Source organism: Salvelinus alpinus, chromosome 3, assembly GCF_045679555.1.
Source record: "Salvelinus alpinus chromosome 3, SLU_Salpinus.1, whole genome shotgun sequence".
NCBI classification, from domain to species: Eukaryota; Metazoa; Chordata; class Actinopteri; order Salmoniformes; family Salmonidae; genus Salvelinus; species Salvelinus alpinus.
The window spans coordinates 43,199,447-43,219,895 of NC_092088.1; the positions used below are offsets into that span (position 1 = coordinate 43,199,447).

General features: G+C 45.2%; 2 protein-coding genes across 6 annotated transcripts in view; one reads left to right on the forward strand and one right to left on the reverse strand.

The window, feature by feature from the left end:
- Positions 1–2,509: 2,509 nt before the first annotated feature.
- On the forward strand, positions 2,510–8,598 carry LOC139570742 (peripherin-2-like). The gene is made up of 3 exons (XM_071392877.1): positions 2,510–3,856; positions 5,571–5,817; positions 7,175–8,598. Exons 1-3 carry the CDS (start codon positions 3,276–3,278, stop codon positions 7,379–7,381), a joined length of 1,035 nt encoding a protein of 344 aa, XP_071248978.1. The 5' UTR covers positions 2,510–3,275; the 3' UTR covers positions 7,382–8,598.
- Positions 8,599–9,698: 1,100 nt separating this feature from the next.
- Positions 9,699–20,449, reverse strand: part of LOC139570743 (E3 ubiquitin-protein ligase UBR2-like) — a 45,358-nt gene continuing 34,607 nt past the window's right edge. For all 5 annotated transcript variants that reach the window (XM_071392882.1, XM_071392880.1, XM_071392878.1 and 2 more), the window contains 16 exons: positions 19,880–20,038; positions 17,988–18,079; positions 17,745–17,814; positions 17,487–17,635; positions 16,940–16,995; positions 16,748–16,844; positions 16,499–16,566; positions 16,182–16,317; positions 15,879–15,975; positions 15,573–15,703; positions 15,351–15,459; positions 14,922–14,978; positions 14,343–14,420; positions 13,815–13,985; positions 13,637–13,738; positions 9,699–13,428 (listed from right to left, as the gene is read on the reverse strand). In XM_071392882.1, coding sequence (XP_071248983.1) covers positions 13,287–13,428; positions 13,637–13,738; positions 13,815–13,985; positions 14,343–14,420; positions 14,922–14,978; positions 15,351–15,459; positions 15,573–15,703; positions 15,879–15,975; positions 16,182–16,317; positions 16,499–16,566; positions 16,748–16,844; positions 16,940–16,995; positions 17,487–17,635; positions 17,745–17,814; positions 17,988–18,079; positions 19,880–20,038 — 1,714 coding nt within the window. In that variant the 3' untranslated portion in view covers positions 9,699–13,286. The remainder of the gene's footprint in view (positions 13,429–13,636; positions 13,739–13,814; positions 13,986–14,342; positions 14,421–14,921; positions 14,979–15,350; positions 15,460–15,572; positions 15,704–15,878; positions 15,976–16,181; positions 16,318–16,498; positions 16,567–16,747; positions 16,845–16,939; positions 16,996–17,486; positions 17,636–17,744; positions 17,815–17,987; positions 18,080–19,879; positions 20,039–20,449) is intronic.

Here is a 20,449-nt window from a genome sequence, read left to right on the forward strand (position 1 = left end):
GGTCGCCTAGAGCGTTGGGGACAAAGAATAAAAGGAGCAGATTTATGGGCGTGGTAGAATAGATTCTGGGCATAATGTGCAGACAGGGGTATGGAGGGGCGCGGGTACAGTGGAGGCAAGCCCAGGCACTGGGTGATGATAAGAGAGGTTGTATCTCTGGACATGCTGGTCTCAATGGGTGAGGTCACCGCATGTGTGGGGGGTGGGACAAAGGGGGTATCAGAGGTACGGAGAGTGGAACTACAGGGTCCATTGCAAACCAAAACAATGATAATGAAAACTAGCCTGAACAACAGTATGCAAGGCATATTGATATTTGAGAGAGACATACAATAAGGCATAAAGTGATTGCAGGTCTTGATTGGGAGAGCTAGCTAAAACAACAGGTAAGATAACAGCAGCAATAACAGGGTGTTAGTCTAACACAGCAACAACAGGTAAAAATGGCGACGACTAGGCAGAGAGGGTCGGATTAACTACACACAGATCCTGAGTTAAAGCACAGAGCCGACAGGTAAAACACAAATAAACAGAATGGAGTACCGTGAATTAATGGACAGTCAAGCATGCATCAGCTATGTAGCCAAGTGATCATAGTGTCCAGGGGGCAGCCGTAGATGGAGCAGAGGAGGCCTCCACTAAGCTAGCACGCGGCGTATAAAGTTAGTAGCCCGGGGGGTGGTCTGCTCAGACGGAGGGGGTCTGCTCAGACGTGGTTGTGTCGACAGAGAATCCAAGCCAGATGGCGATGGCGAAAGAGAGGTTGTGAATTGTAGAATTGTGTTTGCTAACTGGTGCTAGCTTCGTGGCAGTGGCAGTGGCGCTAGCTCTTCAGCTAGCCGGCAGATGGGCCTAGCTCGAGGCTAGCTCAAGGCTAACTGGTGCTTGCTTCGGGACAGAGGTGTTAGCCAGTAGTAGCCACTCGGTTGCAGCTAGCTAGCTGTGATGATACGGTGTAATTGTCCAGAGCTTGCGTCAGGAATCCGGTGATGTGGTAGAGAAAAAGCAGTCCTATATGCTCTCGGTTGATATCGCGCTTGCAGACTGGCAGGTATTGGCCCGGTATTGAAGCTGGCTGTGTCCGAGTTGAGGGTGAAGACCGCAGCAGTGGCTAACTGACTACTAGCTAGTAGCTAGTTATCTGGCTAGCTTCTGCTTGGGGTTACGGTTCTAAAGTATAAAAAAATAGCAGGTCCGTACCACATTGGGTGAGGCGGAATGTAGGAATGTATATTCAGTTCCTAGATGGAAAGTGAAATTAAAATATATACGAAATGTATACGAAAAATACGAAGACTATTTACTATTTACTATTTACACGCTACAGGACAATACAAACACACGTCCGACTGCTACGCCATCTTGGATTCAGGGACACTCAAATTAGTATGATATGTTACATTTTGTATGGTTATATAAGACAAGGTTACTTAAAGGGTGGATAGGTGGGCATAGAACATGAACTTCTAGCAACCCAAAGGTTGCATGTTCGAATCTCATCATGGACAACTTGAGAATCTTAGCAAATGATCAACTTTGCAACTACTTAGCATGTTAGCTAACCCTTCCCCTAACCTTAACCCTTTAAACCTTTTTTTTTTTTTTTTTTTACTTTTTAACTCCTAAACTTGACCATTAGCCGCCTAGCTAACGTTAGTTAGTCGCCTAGCTAACGTTAGCCTTAGCCACCTAGCTAACATTAGCCACAACAAATTGGAATTCGTAAAATATACATTTTTAAAATTCTTAACATATTGTACGAATTGCAATTTGTAACATATCATACTCATTTGAATTTGTAACATATCATACGAGATGGATGATGAACATCCACAAATAAAATACATACCATACGAAACATCTCATACTAATTGGAGTGTCCCGGAATTACATTTACTATGTTACGTCTACCCGTGAGTCCAGGTTGATGTAGTTCGGGTGGGGAACAAAGCCTTTTGTAAATGCCTAGGCCTATTCATACTTTTAAGACAATGATAGGCCTAGAGTAAATACTAAAACAAATGTGGGCCACAAATTGGATTAAGGTTGGGCTAAATAAAGCGTTAGACTTCGCCAAGTCTCTGAGCCAAACATATAATTATACATTTTTGCACTGGAAAAGGAAACTACATTAGCCACCAGCAATTTGTCAATTTTATGGAAAGTCCTATGAAAGTTAATGTTCTAAACAGTTATATTTATTGACCCTTATAAACATTAGCAACTATAGAATTGGAACAGGGTGTGCCTCAGAGTGATATGTGGAGCCAACAGAGAAAAGGCACGTGTATTTGTATTTATCTCCACAATAAAGATGGTGAAGCTACAACAATACAAAAAAAGCATTTTAGGTGATCATTTTGTGCTACATTCTGCTCTGCACTAAGACTTTGAATTTAGAGCCTCAAAGGAAGGGAAGAAAGTAATAATACATTGCCTTAACCTTAATCCAAACCCTGACAACACAAGGAGATAATGAGGATCCTTTGTTCTTGTTTGCAAGGAATAAATGAGAGATTCTGTTTGGTGAAGAGGCAAAATTATGTTATGCTGTGACCTTATTAGGTAGCTATTTTGGCAAACACTTTAGGCAGTACAGTCTTACTCTTAAAACACCACCCAGGCTGTCACCCAATGGTTCATACTTGACAGGTTAGAGGTTCCTGCGGCCGCAAGACTGTCTCTGGTCTCCCCATCCCAGCACAGGCAGGTAATGGAGGAAGTTGACTCTTAAGCAACAAATCATTTATATGGTAAGACAAGAGATTAGAGCCCAGGGCTCATCTGCTGCAAATGGGATCAGGGCTGATTAGCGGAGTTTAGGATGACGTACTGCAACTTTGTGGCTCGATCACTCTGCTACTCGCCTGGCTACCTCCTTTTGCAGGAAAAAGATCCACCCGGAATAGCTGTGTAGCCCACCATCCTGTCATTTTGAGGGATTTTATGTGAATATTTTGGGGTGGAATTTTGGGTGGCAGGCTCCTCTGCCCACCCAGCACTATGGACTTTCCTGATTTGAGGTTGGTCAAAATGGATATGAAGAGGGAAACCCTTGCCAAAACACATTCTGCAGCTCCCTTCTGGAATGGATTACAATTTTCCAACTGAAACTCTCCACAGGAACATAGTTGCCTAAGGTCAACTGAAATCCTTACCTGTTACATAAGAAAAAACATTGAAAAACTAGTTTCGAATCTTTTGTAAATTCAAATTAGTTTCTTTAAAAAAAAATCCTGTTTTGATTTGGGAATAGCATACACTCTGAGGTAAGCATGGCATTGATGAAGGTAAAGTTTGACTTGCCCAAGCGGGTGAAGCTTGCCCAGGGCCTATGGCTCATGTACTGGCTGGCAGTGATGACCGGCATCCTGGTCTTCAGCCTGGGGCTGTTCTTTAAGATTGAGCTCCGGAAGAGGAGTGAGATGATGAACAACAACGAAAGCCATTTTGTGCCCAACCTGTTGATCCTAGTAGGCCTAGCTGCTTGCGGGCTCAATGTTTTTGGCGGCAAAGTGTGCCACGACTCTCTGGATGCTATGAAGTTCGCCAAGTGGAAGCCCATGGTCAAGGGCTACCTGATGGGCTGCTTCGCTTTCAACATCCTCCTGTTCTTCACAGCTCTGCTGTGCTTCTGCATGCAGTTCCAGCTGTACTTCGCCCTGGCCGAGGGTCTGAAGAATGGGATCAAATTCTACAAGGATACGGATACACCTGGACGCTGCTTCATGAAGAGGACGCTGGACATGACCCAGATCGAGTTCCGCTGCTGTGGCAACAACAACTATAGGGATTGGTTCGAGGTCCAGTGGATCAGCAACCGCTATCTGGACTTCAGCAACGATGAAGTCAAAGAGTGAGTACTAGAATCCGTAGCTGAGTGAGAGCAATGTTGGGTTGATTAGGGTACCCAGAAGGCCAAAAAGCACCATGTACAGTAAAAGTTGACCGTCTCTTGGGGTGTCAGCCAGAACAGATAACTCTACCTTTCCACCAAATCTCCTTGGCCTCATAAGCTGCCTTTAGTCTTTCAATTGAGAGAAAAAAAGGCTATTTTAGGAAAGAAACTGTTTGTTTAATCCACGCTAAGTCTTAGGAAACATATTTGACATTGCTGCTACATAATAGCTTTCCCCACTCCTGCCCATAGTCTCCATCTTTACCCACATGATCTCTTGTGATCTTGTGCAGGAAGCTTGAGATAGAGAATGGGCCAAGGTAGCATATGCTTTTGCTTGTGTGTGGTAGTGACAACTTAGTTCATGTAAAACATACATACAAAACAAGTAGTTTAGTTAGTCGTCTACTTTCAGTTATTTGCTACATTTAGAAATCAATACTTTTATTGGGACAAAATGCTCTATTTATGAAATGGGCGGAGTTTTTGGGGGGAGCGGAGGGGTGTACCTTAACCTTTTTCAAGGTGTACCTTAAAGGGGGCGAGGACAGGATACCAGTGTAAGTGAAGTCAGGTTCATGTGCCATGTGATAAGTAGATCATCTCCATGGATCTAAATTCCACGTCCTTCACAGCTTACTGTCCCCCTAAATCATAATAAAACAGCAGTTAACTGTCACTAATAGACTGACGCAAACACACTACCCCCCTCTCTCCCTAATATTGTGCCCTGGTGGCAACTGATACTATAATTAGTCTATTTAGATTCTGATTTTAAGGCATTGATTAAAGAGATAGTTCACCCAGATTACAACATGTCACATTGGTTTCCTTACTCTGTAAGCAGTCTAAGCACAAAGGATGACAGCAATCCAAGCTTTGGTTTTGTTTACCTGGCCACTGTTTTAAGTGCTAACTTTTTAGCATTTGTGGCACAAATCCAATGCAAGTCAATGCTACCTATTAGATTTTTTGCGCTTCACGCCAAATCAACTAAGTAACTTCGTTGAGCTACACAACTATTTGAGATTCTTCAGGATAATTTGGACATTGAGAGAATATAATTGGAAGCGGATGGCAATGTGTGGATAGTACATGTGTAACAGCGTGCATGTTCAAATGCATTAGAGTAAGTTCATGTACGTATGTATACGTGTGTGCATGTACAGTGCAATTGACTGTGCTTCATGCAATCATGTTTAATGTTAATTTACTCAAGAGATATCGGCTGTCTCTCTCACGCACGAACGATCACATCAAGAGGATCCTCATGAACCCGGTTTAAACTCAACACCTGTCAATATTAGCCAGAAGACCCACCCACTTTTCTCCTGTCAACAGAAATTCAGCCAAGGCCTCTATATGATACACCTGCCAAACACTGATTGATGATTTACTCATACAGTTAGTCTAAACTGACACTCGACATGTGGCCAGTTACGATCACATACTTTACCATGTGAGCCGTTCATTTGTTTACTCATTTGTAACCCCAGGCTCATGGGTTCACCGTTTTTATAATCACTGCCCCTTACATCATTTAAATATCCACGCCTCATATGTCTGTGTTACGGCAACTGGCATACACCCGTCACTCGAATGCCATACTTTGTGTCACATGGCTGGCATTACTTGGGACGGATCTGACGTGTCTCTCTTGGCCTTTCCACAGCCGTGTCCTGAGCAACGTGGAGGGGAAGTTTCTGATGGAGAGTGTACCGTTCAGCTGCTGCAACCCCGGCTCCCCCAGACCCTGCATCCAGCACCAACTGACCAACAACTCAGCCCACTATGACTACGACCACCACACTGAGGAGCTCAACATCTGGACCCGGGGCTGCCGCGAGTCCCTGGTCGCCTACTACGGAGGCATGATGAACAGCATCGGGGGCCTGATGCTACTGTACATCATACTGGAGGTGAGAAAGAGAAGAATACGGAACTGAAAGGGAAATGGCTAGGGGTATTTTCGGGAGGTCCTGTCAATGTCCTTCACTTCAGAGGGTAGCTAGCTACAAACGCTAAAGATCAATTGATGCGACCTCCCACGCAAGACTGAAAAGTAATTGATTAGCTGCCGATTTGATTCAATTACCGTCTTAAAAGGCATGTGTAGGTAAGTAGCAGGGCAGGGCTAGGCCCAGTGCTGAGGAGAAGAGGATTTGAAAATAAGGCTTTTCATATGTTTCCCATTGTGGAAGACGACAGGCATTTCTAAGTATCTAGCTCAGTGAGTTTTATTAGGAAAGGTCCAGCTGTTCCAAGTTGGCCACAGCTGACCAGTTCATTGGGCACACATGCCAACCCTCCTGCCTTTGACTTTGAGAGAACACGTGGCACACAACAAGCCAACGATCACTGTACCTTTGCCCTTCTGGCAAGCAGGCACTAACACATGCCATTTCCTTGGTTGGTCTTAGCACTCACTTGGCTCGACTTGACTTCCATCTAACTGACTTTCCAAAAGGCTGAGGTGTTGAAAATCTCAAGTAGAGCTCCAGTGTCTGATCTATGATACACAGATGAATGAGCATGAATGCCACGCATCCATCCACCCACCAATAAATAGGTCTACCTTACCTTTTTTATTACCATATTTCCATATTACCATATTTCTCTGTTTGAAATGAAATCTGATTATAAACTCTTTTTCCATTGAAAGAGTGACTATTTGAGTGACTCTTTTATTTTTTTTTCAAACCTCCCTATATTCACTGAGTTATAAACTGACCGTGGGGAAAACTACCCTGGGCAGATTATAGCCCATAACGACAGCTAAAGGAGTCTTGGGACTGAAAGGGTGAGGGATTGCGTCATGTGGGGGTGGTATAGGCGGTGAGGGAGGCTCAGCGTTTCTTAGAGGGGTTAATCTGGGCAGAGCAAAGTGCAACAAGTAGCCTTCCTGGAAGCAGGATCTCACTGTGCTAACTTACAGACTGAGCACTAACTGGGCTGCTATCTGGGTCAAAACAACAACACTAAATTGTCAGTTTGGACCAAATCCAAATGTGAGATCTGTGTCAATTGATTGATGTCAATTGATGTCCAATTGACATCAATGGGAGATTTGATCTAAAAGCCAAGCCTTAGTGACTATAAATCCATTTGATTTGGATCAGTGATTTAATAGATTTAGAATCACTGTTTTCTAAATCCAAAAAAGAATGGATAGCAGAGATCTCTGGTGGTTCAGAGGCCATACAGATTGTTTAATTGCAGTGTGTCTGTATAGAGACTCTGTCAGTGATGTACATATCTTGTTTGTGTGGTCCTCAGGCAGGAGTGATGGTGGGCTTACAGTACCTGACCACTTCTCTGGAGACCATGGCAGACCCAGAGAACCCGGAGAGTGAGAGCGAGGGCTGGCTCCTGGAGAAGAGTGTGAAGGAGACTGTGGCAGACTTCATAGCAAAGATCAAGGGTCTGGCCGGTGCAGGGAACCAGGTGGGGGAGGGGGAGGAGGCGGTGGCCACTGTGAGTTGAGAGAGTCCCACCTAAAGGGATTGAGGCTTGTCCTATCGATGGGAGCTCAAAGAGAAAGAGGAGTGAGAGGAGAGCGATCTTCTCAGTGAAACAACGGACACACACTCAAACAAATGTAAACACACTCAAACAAATGCGTACACAAAGATACACACACAGACACAAACATGGACACACATGCACACACCCTTTGAAAAGTGAAGAACTTAACCAACTGCTCAGATGAAGTAAGAACCAAACTCAAAAATGTGAATGTATATCCTGTCCATAATAATTATGTATATATGTTAATCATTCAATTTATTTTTTTAAATAATGAAAAATATATTTGGGTTGTCAAAACATCTGTACAGTATACATGAATTTGGGCTTGTGAATAGGAAGAAAATGTAATTAATGAATAATTATCTCCTCCCCTGCCTGGCAATCCTCTCCATGAAGAATGATGGGCAGACCCTGAGACCATCAAGCCTAATACAGTTTCTCTATGCTCATATCTAATAGTTTTACTCCTATGTCCTTGTTACACTCCACAACTTGTGTTGCGTGGACATGTAACCTGACAGCCACACAAATATATATGTAGTTCTGTGAAGTAATTTAGTCTGCTCAATTCGACTGACTCCAAAACTCAACATTACCAGTGTCCAATGCAACCCGGTCAAATGTCCCCTTATGGCAGCTTAAATTGGGTAGCTGCGGAACTGGGGTCCTGGCTGTCCCAGCCCCCTGTCACAGTGTCCCCATACAGGTCCTAGCAGTGCAGGGCCATATGCATTCACACCTATACAACACACACTTTTACATTCATTTGTTATGTATCAGTGTTGCTATCGGGTTATATGTCTGCTTCGTGTACGATGCGGTTTTAACTCTGGTTTTGTACTCCTCTGAGGGGATACAGTGGGCTGAGTGGCCAGATGAAGTGCTGGGAGAACTTAGAAGAAGAATGTTCTGTACTTTTTGGAGAGCGAAATATGATCCGATCGGCAGTTTAAATCAGCGTGTGAGTACATAGAGATACGGGTCAGTTTTCCGTGGACACAAAAAGTCTTATCAGTTGTAATATTTGTACTTTCTGTGTGACCATTTTTCTTCCTTTGTAATATTGAGAGTTAATATTTTCTGTAAATTTGGATTTTGATCAGCAAAACTGTCCGTCTTGTGGGTTGGCTGGAGAATTTAGCAGCTCCACTGTGTACGATAAAGATATATAATGAGAACAAGAGTATGATTGTCTGTTTTGTCCATAGGGTTTTGTCTGACATGGGTCATTTCTAAATTGATATTCCACACTTACAGAATATGCCTATGACAGGCAGATTGTCTGTACATTCATACAGTATTTTTCATAATACACAAGGTATTGCCGTACACAACCTCTCTTGTTGAGGTCCTCAGCCTTATTTCAACTAATCATGAAGCTAGCAGAGAATGAGTGAAAGAATGAGGGGAGAAATGCAGATTGTCGGCTGCATGGACATGGTGAATAAGGAGTTAAGGAGAGCCGGAGGTTCACAGCAGATGAGGGTACAGTACATGTAAAGAACCCAGGAGGAGGCTTTACTTGATGAGATCAGCAGGAATGTGTGGATTCCACTCAGCGGGGATCCAGTCCTCAGTCCTGTTCCAGGACAAACAGGTGACTAGAGTCACTTTAACTGGGCCACCCTCAGAAGATAGGAAATCTATGGAATCCATGCTAGAAAACAAACATGTTATCTAATAATTAATCTGTAGTTATCAGGTCTCAATTGTGAAAGAGGTCTTCTGACTTCAAAGGCACTTCCTGGTTAAATAAAGCTTAAATCAGTTTAAGTGTTGGATAATTCATATTGAAAGGTTGAGGTACATTTTGCCAAGACAATTGAAAGGATACATAGGCTTACCTATACCTCAATGTGTCCAACTAAGCTATGATCGGCGGTATCCTTATCTGAGAGGTGGGTTCAGTTGAGCAGGTAACAGTAAAGACACTTGTATACGTGAGTGGTAGTGGGGGGTAACAGGGACATCTGTCATCTGGAATAATAACCCTAAAGCACATAGACAGCAGATGAGGAGATAAGAGCAGTAAGAGGCTTTGATGTGCAGCTTAGCCCCGTCAGGTGATGGCAAGGACAGGTGCCTCTAACGCAGGGAGATGCCCAAAGCATCTTGGGCCGGATGGGACGGGGCAACCCCACCTCCCTCCTGCAGGATACAACCCAATTATGTTCTCAAATCCTCAGGACGCCTGGATATGTGTCCAGTGCCAGAACGTTACAGCTAATGATGGTGCAAAAAAAAACAAAAAAAAAACTAGGAAACAGTGATGCACATTTATCACAGGAGTTTTATTAGTACAGGATACATGGTATACACCGTCCAATGAAATGCATACTTGCAGGTTCTTTCTCGACAATAATAAAAGATAAGAATACAAACAAAGTAAATGGCTCAGTAGAATAGATTAAACATTTTAGCATAAGTATAATACAGGAAGGCACAATTTATTGTCCAATGTTTACATGGTTTAGGTAAGGACGATTGGGGGGGTAAGTGTGAAGATGTTTTGGTTAGTTTTAAAGAAAAAGCTACTTCTCCTTTTGAAAATGTCCCATGTGGCATCGATGTCAGTCAGAAACACTTATTATAGTGTCGAAATGGACTACAAAGTGTAAATAGGATAATTTAGGTCAAAGTCAGTATGAAAAAAATGGTACGTCACGGAACGAAGGGTATATCGTAACAATTCTGTGTGTTGGGTTTATTTTCATCCTGCCCTCATCTGGCAGCATCCAAGTAATCATCAATTCGGAGCATTTAAATAAAAGATGTGCAACATGAAAATATTGATAGACTACCCAAAGTCAAACCAACATTCACAGCTGGCTGAAGCTAATTGGCTAATAACTCCTTCCCACCTGCAAACAAGAGACACTCACATCAAACCACACCCAAAACCAACTTACGTCTGAATACAGTCATGGCTACTAGCATTTCTTAATGAACCAAATCTAAAACAAGGCTAAATCAGGAAGTGCAGTCACCCTTTAATCTCATCCCCAGACTAGTGGCTATGAACGAGAATGGGTTCATTTCATTGATCTTATATATACACACTATGTAAATTAACCAAGGAAACCATATGATTTACCTTTTCATAAGAATAGAAATGTATACTGAAAAAAATAACACATGTAAGTTTTGGTCCCAGGCTTCATGAACTGAAATAAAAGACCACAGAAATGTTCTATACGTACAAAAAGCTTCTCTCTCCAATTTTATTTACATCCCTGTTAGTGGGCTTTTCTCCTTTGCCAAGATGATCCATCTACCTGACAGGTGTTACATATCAAGAAGCTGTCTGCCATCTGCCCGGTACAGTTGAAACCGGGATTCATCCGTGAAGAGCACACTTCTTTAGCCTCAGCTTCGTTGTATACCTGGTTAACCGGTTAAGTGTTCTCATTACACCATCAGCTCTTTCTCCAGCTGGGCCTTGGGAGCCTAATGCCGTGTTCAGATGCTAGTCGGAACTAGGAAACTCACTTCGACTTTCTGATTCGTTGAACGTGGCACGTGTAGAACTACGACCAGTAAGCAAGTCGGGAAATATCCAAGTTTCCTAGTTCCGACTAGCACTTGAACGCAGCACAATCCACCGTATTCTCATGGCCTGTCTCCATGGTGGTCATGCTGGGAGGCCCTGACCGAACTGAGACAAGCGCTTCTCACAGCAATAGGGATATTGATATTACATAGGTGTCTCTCACACACACTAATCCCAGTAGGGTCTTCGTAATAAGGCTGGGTATTGGCCTCATGACACAAATCATATCCCGATACATGTCACATGTATTCGGAATGGATTTTGTTAGTCACTCTCACTCAGATATAATAACATGGCAGGACATTTGCTGTAAAACTGCTAAAATAAAATTCTCTATGCACCATGGCAAACACTATAACACCTCTCTGTTAAGAGGGGGGCCATTAAATGTTTTCCTCGTAGGTGGGCCCCCTCCCAACAGAATTTCACTTAGAGCCCCCAAAAGACTGGGGCCAGGAAGAACACTTTTTGCCTGATTAATGCATTTACTGTCAGAATGCATTTGTCGTTGCATGTAATTTAACTGTTAAATGAACACAACCAAATATCACGATTCCAAGATTCGTAAGCCATTGAATCGATTCACTATTGCAAAAACAAGTATCATCATATCTAGTATCTAATCCAAAGCCCACAAATAGACAACACTCAGGCCTTCCTCTTCCTTTTGATTTATTTTGGTATTCTTTTACAATATAGTACAATGTACTCATTTATACAGTAATTCACATATTAACAAGTCTGACACGATAATAATACAGCCTCAATATTGGGAGCGTGTCAAAGAATGGGGTGGGGGTGGTTACCAGGAAAACATGCCAACGGAGTGATGGGATGAAGAATATAGAGCTTCAGGTCCCAGCATCAGAGAGAACCTGCATCAAAGAGCAGTGTGTGTGTGTGTGTTCGTTCCTCTAAAGTGCCTTGCGAGCCTGACTAATCTATTCTGTTTCAAAGCCTTAAGGACGATATTTGACCCAATGCGTCAGACCACCCAGCCATAGCTGTGGAAAAATGGTACAGTCCAGAGGCAACCTTATGAGGGCTAAGACTTTTACCTGACCAAAAAAAGGATAACTAAGATGGAGTTTTGTTCCAGGTCGGGTCAGGCAAACCAACTGGTCCATATATTTAAAAAAACAGGTCGAGGGATATGTTTCTGCATTCTCTTCTCATACAGACATTTTTCTTCTTCTGAACATTTAAAAAAAGGTACAATACAAAAACAATTACCAAAACAAACCCCATCAATGCACATCAGATAAAATTGACTACAACCAATCACACACGCACACATTAGCAAAAAAGGAAGGGACAGCCTTTCCTTAAAAGGCTCATATCTGTGGGTTAAAGGGTTCATTTAAATAGGGTTAAAAAACAAAAAAGCACAGTCTGGATACATTCAAAACCTGCAAAAAGACCTAACACACCCTGACACATTTAAAAACCAGAACACGGGCACTCAGGAGTAAAACACAGAAACACAAACATTCACACCAGTGTGTTACCGCACTTCCTTACATTGGCTTGTATTCTCTGAGTACTGTGTATTTGGGTGTCCATCAGACTGGAGAAAGTAACTAATGGGGGGGGTGAATACATTTCAGGACGTTAATTGAAATTCCAAATCGAAAGCTGAAAAGCACCATTTATTTTCAATAGGATTTTTCAAAGGATTTTTCAGCTCTTAGGTTGAAATTTAAATAGAATGGATCCCAATACTGGTAAGGGGCACAATCTGACCTCACCTATCTGATGAGATTGTGTCCCAAAGTCTGAAATGAGCAGTCACTGGCTGACCAAGAGCAAGAAGGAAAACCTGGTGCTTAGTCAAAAATGTTTAGCATCGAAGCAAATCCAACTGTAAATAAACCAATACGTCAGCCATCTACCTTAGAAATAATTTAATGGTATTTGAATAGGCAGAAATTAAATAACATTCCTATAAAGAAGTTATACTCTGAGTATTCATGTTACACCCGAGCCAGTCCATGGGTGCCCGATGCGTCGGCTATATGCTTGAGAGCGATGTGTATATATATACACTTTTTAATATTAAATTACAAAGAAAATAGAGGAACATTCTTTCCAGGGAGAAACAGCAAAAACAAAAGGAGAAAAACCTACATGCATTCATCCACTCTCAGACGGGAGGGGGGGCGACACTCACCCCTTCTCCAATCGGGATGGAGGAGCAAAAGAGGTGAGGCTGTGTTGCCTTGACAACCATTCCGCACCCCCATGTGCCGTGCTCCCCCCTTCGGTTTGGAGAAGGGGTGTGTCTGACTCCGGTAGATGTGACCTAAGACATCACAGGTGCTGCCAGTCGATGCCAACCAGGGTTTGGTTGGCTTCCTGGGCATGGCCAATCTCCTCTGTGATGCTGTGCTGGCGCCACAGCTTCTGGATCTTGCGGTAGCGCTCGTGGCACAGGTGCAATGGGTTCCCCCGCCTGGATAAACACAGACATAAACTGCTTTAAAATACCCGCAATGACACTACTAAGGCATCTTTCAGCACAGACCAATAACATGTACAGCAATGGGTCTCAAAGTTGAATCTGGGAGACTAGTGAGCGCAGGTGTTTGTTCCAACCTTTCGAGAAGCCATTTCGAGAACCACTACTCTACTGTAACGAGTGAATGTGCAGGGTCGTTCACCTTAGGCCCTGGTCCGTCTCTCCATAGTCATCCAGGTATGGAGGAGCGTAGAAACAGCCCTTAGTTTTACCAGCCAGGAACAGAACCTGGCTCTCTCTCACTCTGCAACAGAAGGGAAAGCATTAGACTTGCACACTTATGAACGAAGGCACACACACGCCCAAGGTCAGGTCTGTACCTGAGGAAGATGCCTACTCCGGCTCCGCAGGCGAAGGTGTGAGCAGTGCAGGCTCCCACGTCCTCTCCCTCCAGCTCTGTCTGGCAGCAGTAGCTCTGAGAACACAGCATGGAACCACACACCAGGCACAGGGTGGGCGCACGGGACTTATCCCCACCCGACTTAGGGCACCTGGGGGGAGAGAGAGGAGGGCATAAACACATATTTACTCACATTTTCTATAGCAGGGTTTCCCAAACTGGACCCCCCCGGTGCAAGTGTTGGTTTTTGCCCTAGCACTACACAGCTGATTAAAATAATCAAAGCTTGATGAGTTGGTTATTTGAATCAGCTGTGTAGTGCTAAGGCAAAAACCAACATGTGCACCGGGGGGGGGGGGGGGGGGGGGACCAGTTTGGGAAACCCTGTTGTATAGGACAGTGAGGAGCGCAACGAGATCCAATCGCTCCCGATTGTCATTTTGTAAGCCTGTGTTGTGTCGTGACATCTTTTGAATTACCAGCGGACAGTTGTTCTTCGGGTACTCACGTGAAGCTGGAGGCTTGGTTTATGAGGGCACTGTAGTCATCCGGGAGGTCAATCAGGCTGTTGGACTCCCGAGGAAAACTGGACAAAGGGAGGATTGGTCAGCCCGAGAGCTCTTGACAGCATCAACAACGACTTGAACTGTATTGTTCTAACACCACTCTGGACCACACAATCATTTATACCAATATCCAACCTAAGTAATCAGAGTCCCCCCCTCTCATATCAGGAATGGAAAGAAGTGGCGAGTCGAGGCGCAACCCAACATATAAATATAATTGAAAAGGCTGAACGCTTGCTCACCATTCCAACTCAATGTTTTATATTTTAGTAATTTACCACTGTTATCCAGACCGACTTACAGGCCCAATTAGGGTTAAAGTGCACAATGACAGATGTTTCACCTAGTCAGTTTGGGGATTCAAACTAGCAACATTTCGGTTACTGGTCCAACGCTCTTAACCGCTAAGCTATCTGCCACCTTTTATTTGAGCAAAGGTAAAAAGCTTGATGTTTCAGCCTTCGTTAGAATACACCCCCCCCATCCCCCATCATATCAGACAGTAAAATAGCAGGACTGACCTCACAAGAACACCACCTCCCTGAAGGGTCTGCTGTACACCTGGGTGAGTGCACCACCTACAGGACAGGAGGACAAAATGCAAGACAAACTTCACTCCAAAAGGTGTTACTCCTCCCCCCTCTCTCCATCGCATTGTGTGACAATGACACTAGCCACTAAAGACACTTGATATGCATATTTATTGATTTAGCGGTGTGCCGATTTGTTGTTTATGACTTATTAATGATGCACTGTCCATATAATTGGGTCTCATCTTTTTACTTTTATATTGTACGACGTCATTGGTTGAGAGCAATAGGATCAAATAAACCTGAGCACTACATCGTTCAGTCATGTAGCTGGCACTTCTGAACCAATCAGAAGATACAAGAGGAGAAAAGACAGGTTACCGGTGAGTGGGAGTGTGAGTGTGTGAGAGAGCCTCTTACCCATGCAGTAAGGGCTCCAGTAGCTCCTGTTGACTGTGGAAGAGCTGCAGCAGGTTGGAGGGCAGACTGAGGTATCCGCACAGCACCTCCCACTGACCAGGACACAGAGCTAGGAGACACACACACCGAGAGAACATCAACACCCGCATGGCTCTGCTTGGTACCGCGTAGGTGTTCCAAGAGGAGTAAAAGAGAGCGAGTGTGTTGGTGCGTCGTATTGACCATGCAGCTCTGGGGGTGCAGGAACTCCGTTGAGGTGGTGGAAGAACAGCGCCGCGCCTCGCAGGTAGGGCAGGATGCCAGTCTTCACACAACGCCACAGGTGCCAACCAGAGCCCACCTCAGGTAGGGAACTGTCATCACACACACAATATAAAAATCACACTCACAGCATGGGTTAAACACAACGTGTGAAGGCCGGGGAAAAGCCGGCTGCTTGGTGGATTATGATAGGCGAGTGCGTATTTCAGGGGAGTTTCCCCCCCCCCCCCCGAACGCTTCATGGCTACAGGGTCAGCGTTACCTCACCTGCCCACGTGTGTTCTGAGGGTGTTGTAGAGACGGCAGGCGCCTTCCTCCTCCCCTCGCTCCGCCTCGCCGCTCTCCTGCTCCATGGTCACCTCCTCTGTTGACACACGGAATGTCATGTTTGTTCCCTTCTCTACACCATACGACAGTGGTTGAACTGCAAAGACTCTCTCTTCCAACTATCCAGAAGGTAAGATCTTAACCGGTGTTTAGACAACTTTCCAACGGTCTGGTAAGCATGCACACACACTCACACTCTTGCAGACCCCGCACACACAGGTATTGGGTTCGCTCTCTCCTTACCTGGGCCAGAAGTGAGCAGTATTTGGACCATGTGAGCCACAGTGATGAGGTGGAAGAGGTGCAGCTGGACAGCGTCCACGCTCAGCCCTGATGAGTCCTGGGAGTGGACCGACCCGTAGGACAGAACCACACTTACCTGAGAGTGGGTGAGAGAGAGAGACACAGGGATTAGTGTTGAGGTTTTACGGTAGTGTCAACAATGGGTTTTGCGTCTGATCTGGCAACCCAGAGAGGCGACATGCCACTGGTCATGTATGCCTGTGTGGCTGATGGTATTATTGGTGTGTTGATGAGAATGAGGTCGGGGGGGAACTCACCAGCAGGTGCAACATGTCCACGTCCAGGATACACGGAGAGGCCTCCACCAGGGGGTCTGGAATCAAAGCTACACAAACATACACACTCCATCACTATAACGATGAAACTGTAAACCCTCAACCCCCCCAAAATAATTGTTTTATAAAATAAACACCTCTACACATAAAAAGTGAACGTGGCTTCAGGCACTGAATAGGCCATCCGAAATGGATTGGGTCCCGCAGGTCCCTGTTAAGTCTCTGTCCTACCTGCTACCAGTCGGATGAAGTGGCCTTGCACGGTGGGCTGACAGGCCGCGGTCCAACACGCTGAGCCGAACCTGGCCAGGGAGCTCAGGCATTCGTCCTGTACACAGAAACACACTCGACACTGGCGTCGGATCTCTCTACACGTGGAACTGTCTCAAAGACGGGTTGGAATTAAAAGGAAGAACCTGTTACCTGTCTGCAAGGTAAACTTCCAAATAAAGGCTTCTTCTCATCCACCAACAGTCGCTCTGCAAAAGGAAGGAGAAGGGAAAAAAAGTCAGTTGAACGTGGCGTTGAGACAAACATCCATTCTAAAAATGGGCGTCTACGCTCTAGCGGTGTTTGAACATTGTGCACCATTTGGCAGCAGTTGAAACATTCATTTACCCGTTAAATAATGAAGACATAACTCAATCCCACATGAATGCCTTTGATATGAGTTTTATCGTCACTGTAAACTAGGTTTGTTGCTCTGATTCTATTATTATCTTGTTCTCTCTGTGTGCGCGCTTTTGGGTTTTTCCCATCCGGGTGGGGGACCAGAATTCCTCAAGGATAGTAAAACAAAGAAAAAGCCATACAAGTGGGGCCATTTCGCTGGTCCCCACAAGGAAATAGGCTATTTTAGGCTTAGGGGTTAGGTTTAGGGAAAATAGGATTTTAAATGGGAATCAATTGTTTGGTCCCCATAAGAATAGTAAAACAAACGTGTGTGTGTGTGTGTGTGCGGGGTTCTCACCTATGGACTGGATGGTGTAGGCACAGCTGCCCCAGCACATGATGGGGATGCGAGGATCCTGCTCGTTGGGGTGCACCTTAAGGCCAACTTTGTAGGTCGCTGTCCCAAAAGTGGTCAGCATCTCTTTTATGGTGCTGGAGTAGGGATTCCTGAAGAGGGTAAAAAGAGGCACGGGCAAGTCAACGTGGTAACTCATCTCAAGACTTCAAAATGTCCTGTCTTTCTCTCATGTTCCCCTCAGGGGTCACGGTCACGTACGTGGGAATGTAGTTCACAGTGAAAACCTCAGGGGCAGGGCACTCTTCTTCCACTGTCTCTTCAACGGTACCTGCACACACACACCTTTGTGGCGTAACTTGAACGCATAGACACAGTAGTGTGTTCGATCACAATTTCCTCTCTACGCCAGTGTAAATGGGACCTCTGCTTAACAATGACATTTGTCGGACGACAGGAACGCGTGGGTGCCTTTAACACAATGTTATGCATTCCAATACTCACTGACGGGCTGGAGTTTCCTGTGGGCAGAGTGCATGGCCTTTATCTGCTGACCGCTGGTCTTCAGCCACTGACCCAGGCCAGGCTGCTCACAACTGGAGAGAAGGAGACAAGGCATTGACCTACTCATTAATACACTTATGGACAGCATATGAATACTGGCAACCTTGCTTCTTCAATTGACATGCTAAATAAACAAGGCTGTTGGTATAGGTGAATCAAAGCCGTTCCGATTGATTGATATCCATCCATTTTAGCAGGTACACATTTTCTTTTACAATACTGACCGGAAATATATAAAAAGACCCAAAACATACGTTTGCTAGCTTCTTCCCTGGTCTTTCAATCTTTGAGCCCTTTTCTCAGCCCTCGCTTAGTGAAACGGTCTGAAGGACCTCTGCGGTTGTGGAGGTGACAACTTTAATATAACTCAGCAAAAAAAGAAACGTCCTCTCACTGTCAACTGTGTTTATTTTCAGCAAACATGTGTAAATATTTGTATGACCATAACAAGATTCAACAACTGAGACATAAACTGAACAAGTTCCACAGACATGTGACTAACAGAAATGGAATAATGTGTCCCTGAACAAAGGGGGGGAGAGGGGGTCAAAATCAAAAGTAACAGTCAGTATCTGGTGTGGCCACCAGCTGCATTAAGTACTGCATTGCATCTCCTCCTCATGGACTGCACCAGATTTGCCAGTTCTTGCTGTGAGATGTTACCCCACTCTTCCAAATCGATCCCCCTCCAGAGTACAGGCCTCGGTGTAACGCTCATTCCTAAGACGATAAACGCAAAATCGGCCATCACTCTGGTGAGACAAAACCCCGACTCGTCAGTGAAGAGCACTTTTTGCCAGTCCTATCTGGTCCAGCGACGGTGGGCATAGGCGACGTTGTTGCCGGTGATGTCTGTTGAGGCCCTGCCTTACAAGCCCTCAGTCCAGCCTCTCTCAGCCTATTGCAGACAGTCTGAGCACTGATGGAGGGATGGTGCATTCCTGGTATAACTCAGGCAGTTGTTGTTGCCATCCTATACCTGTCCCGCAGGTGTGATGTTCGGATGTACCGATCCTGTGCAGGTGTTGTTACACGTGGTCTGCCACTGCGAGGACGATCAGCTGTCCGTCCTGTCTCCCTGTAGCGCTGTCTCAGGCGTCTCACAGTACGAACATTGCTATTTATTGCCCTGGCCACATCTGCAGTCCTCCTGCCTCCATGTAGCATGCCTAAGGCACGTTCACACAGATGAGCAGGGGCCCTGGGCATCTTTCTTCAATGACGGCCTACACCGGCCCGGACGATGCTGGGCCAACTGTGTGGCGCCCTATGGGACTCCCAATCACGGCCGGTTGTGATACAGCCTGGAATCGAACCAGGGTCTATAGTGACGCCTCTAGCACTAAGATGCAGTGCCTTAGACCGCTGCGCCACTCGGGAGCCCAACGACTGAGCGAGCCTTAGTGCAGAGTGAGCCTTGACCTCGGGTGAGTGTGGTACCAGTGGCATCTGAACTCTCAAGGGGATTACGCTGGTTTAACTGGGGGGGATGGAATGAGAAGCGAGTGACCAGAGGGGGTTCATCTCATGACAACCACTAAACAGTCGGGTTGCTGTGGCCATGTACCCACTACCAGTCAAAAGTTTGGTTTCCTGACCGAGGGTGCATCAATAGTCTTAAGTGGCTTCCTCTCGTCGTCTCCTTCATCTGTGCTAATCTAAAAAGGTATTGGACGGGGAAAGACAATTCCCATTGAGAATTTACTATAGACCTTCTGCTTTCACCTATCCCTTTTCAGATCAGCACAGATAGAGGAAAGGGGAGGAAACAATATGACTTGAGAGACGCACCTCAAAGTAACGTGTGTATGTGAGAGAGACAGATTGGGTACCTGCTGGAGCCCTTAGTTCGGGGGAGCAGGGGGATGACGGTGTTGCTGAGGCACTCGCACAGCGGACACAGGAACTCCCCGTTCCCCACATCGTAGCTGGTGTGGACTCGCAGTCGCTGCTGACGCCGCTGCTCCTTGGCCTGCACCGCCTCGGAGTACCTGTACACACACGAAAACTACTGGCCAAAGTTTTCCCCCAGAGAAATTGTATAATTTATGCTGGCGCTCTTTGCTTTTCAAGAGAGTGGTGTGTGTAGCCTGTTGTTAGCCAATCATAAGTCATCAAAACGGCAATAGGCTACAGTTATAGAGCCTCCATGTGGGGCAAAAGTTAGGAGATCTCTAGAGATCGCCAATGGAAAAGTGAATGAAAATTACAGAATTAAAAGTTAAAGGAGAAAGATAGGCTACAAAGACCAAGGCTGCTACTAGCGTGTCACCTCTACCTCCTCTCTCTCGCGCTTTATCAGCTCTGGTTAATAAACTAGCTTCATTTTACTTTTCTGCTGCTTTTCTCACTCATATACCTTGTCTGGATCCAGACCTGATATACGGAACGGGTCTAGTTAT

Bases quoted from the DNA above. Each gene is read 5' to 3' on its own strand.
- LOC139570742 (XM_071392877.1), top strand. From the start codon at position 3,276: ATGGCATTGATGAAGGTAAAGTTTGACTTGCCCAAGCGGGTGAAGCTT. The intron at 3,857-5,570 runs GTGAGTACTAGA...GCCTTTCCACAG, and splicing joins AGCAACGATGAAGTCAAAGA to CCGTGTCCTGAGCAACGTGG. The intron at 5,818-7,174 runs GTGAGAAAGAGA...TGTGGTCCTCAG, and splicing joins TACTGTACATCATACTGGAG to GCAGGAGTGATGGTGGGCTT.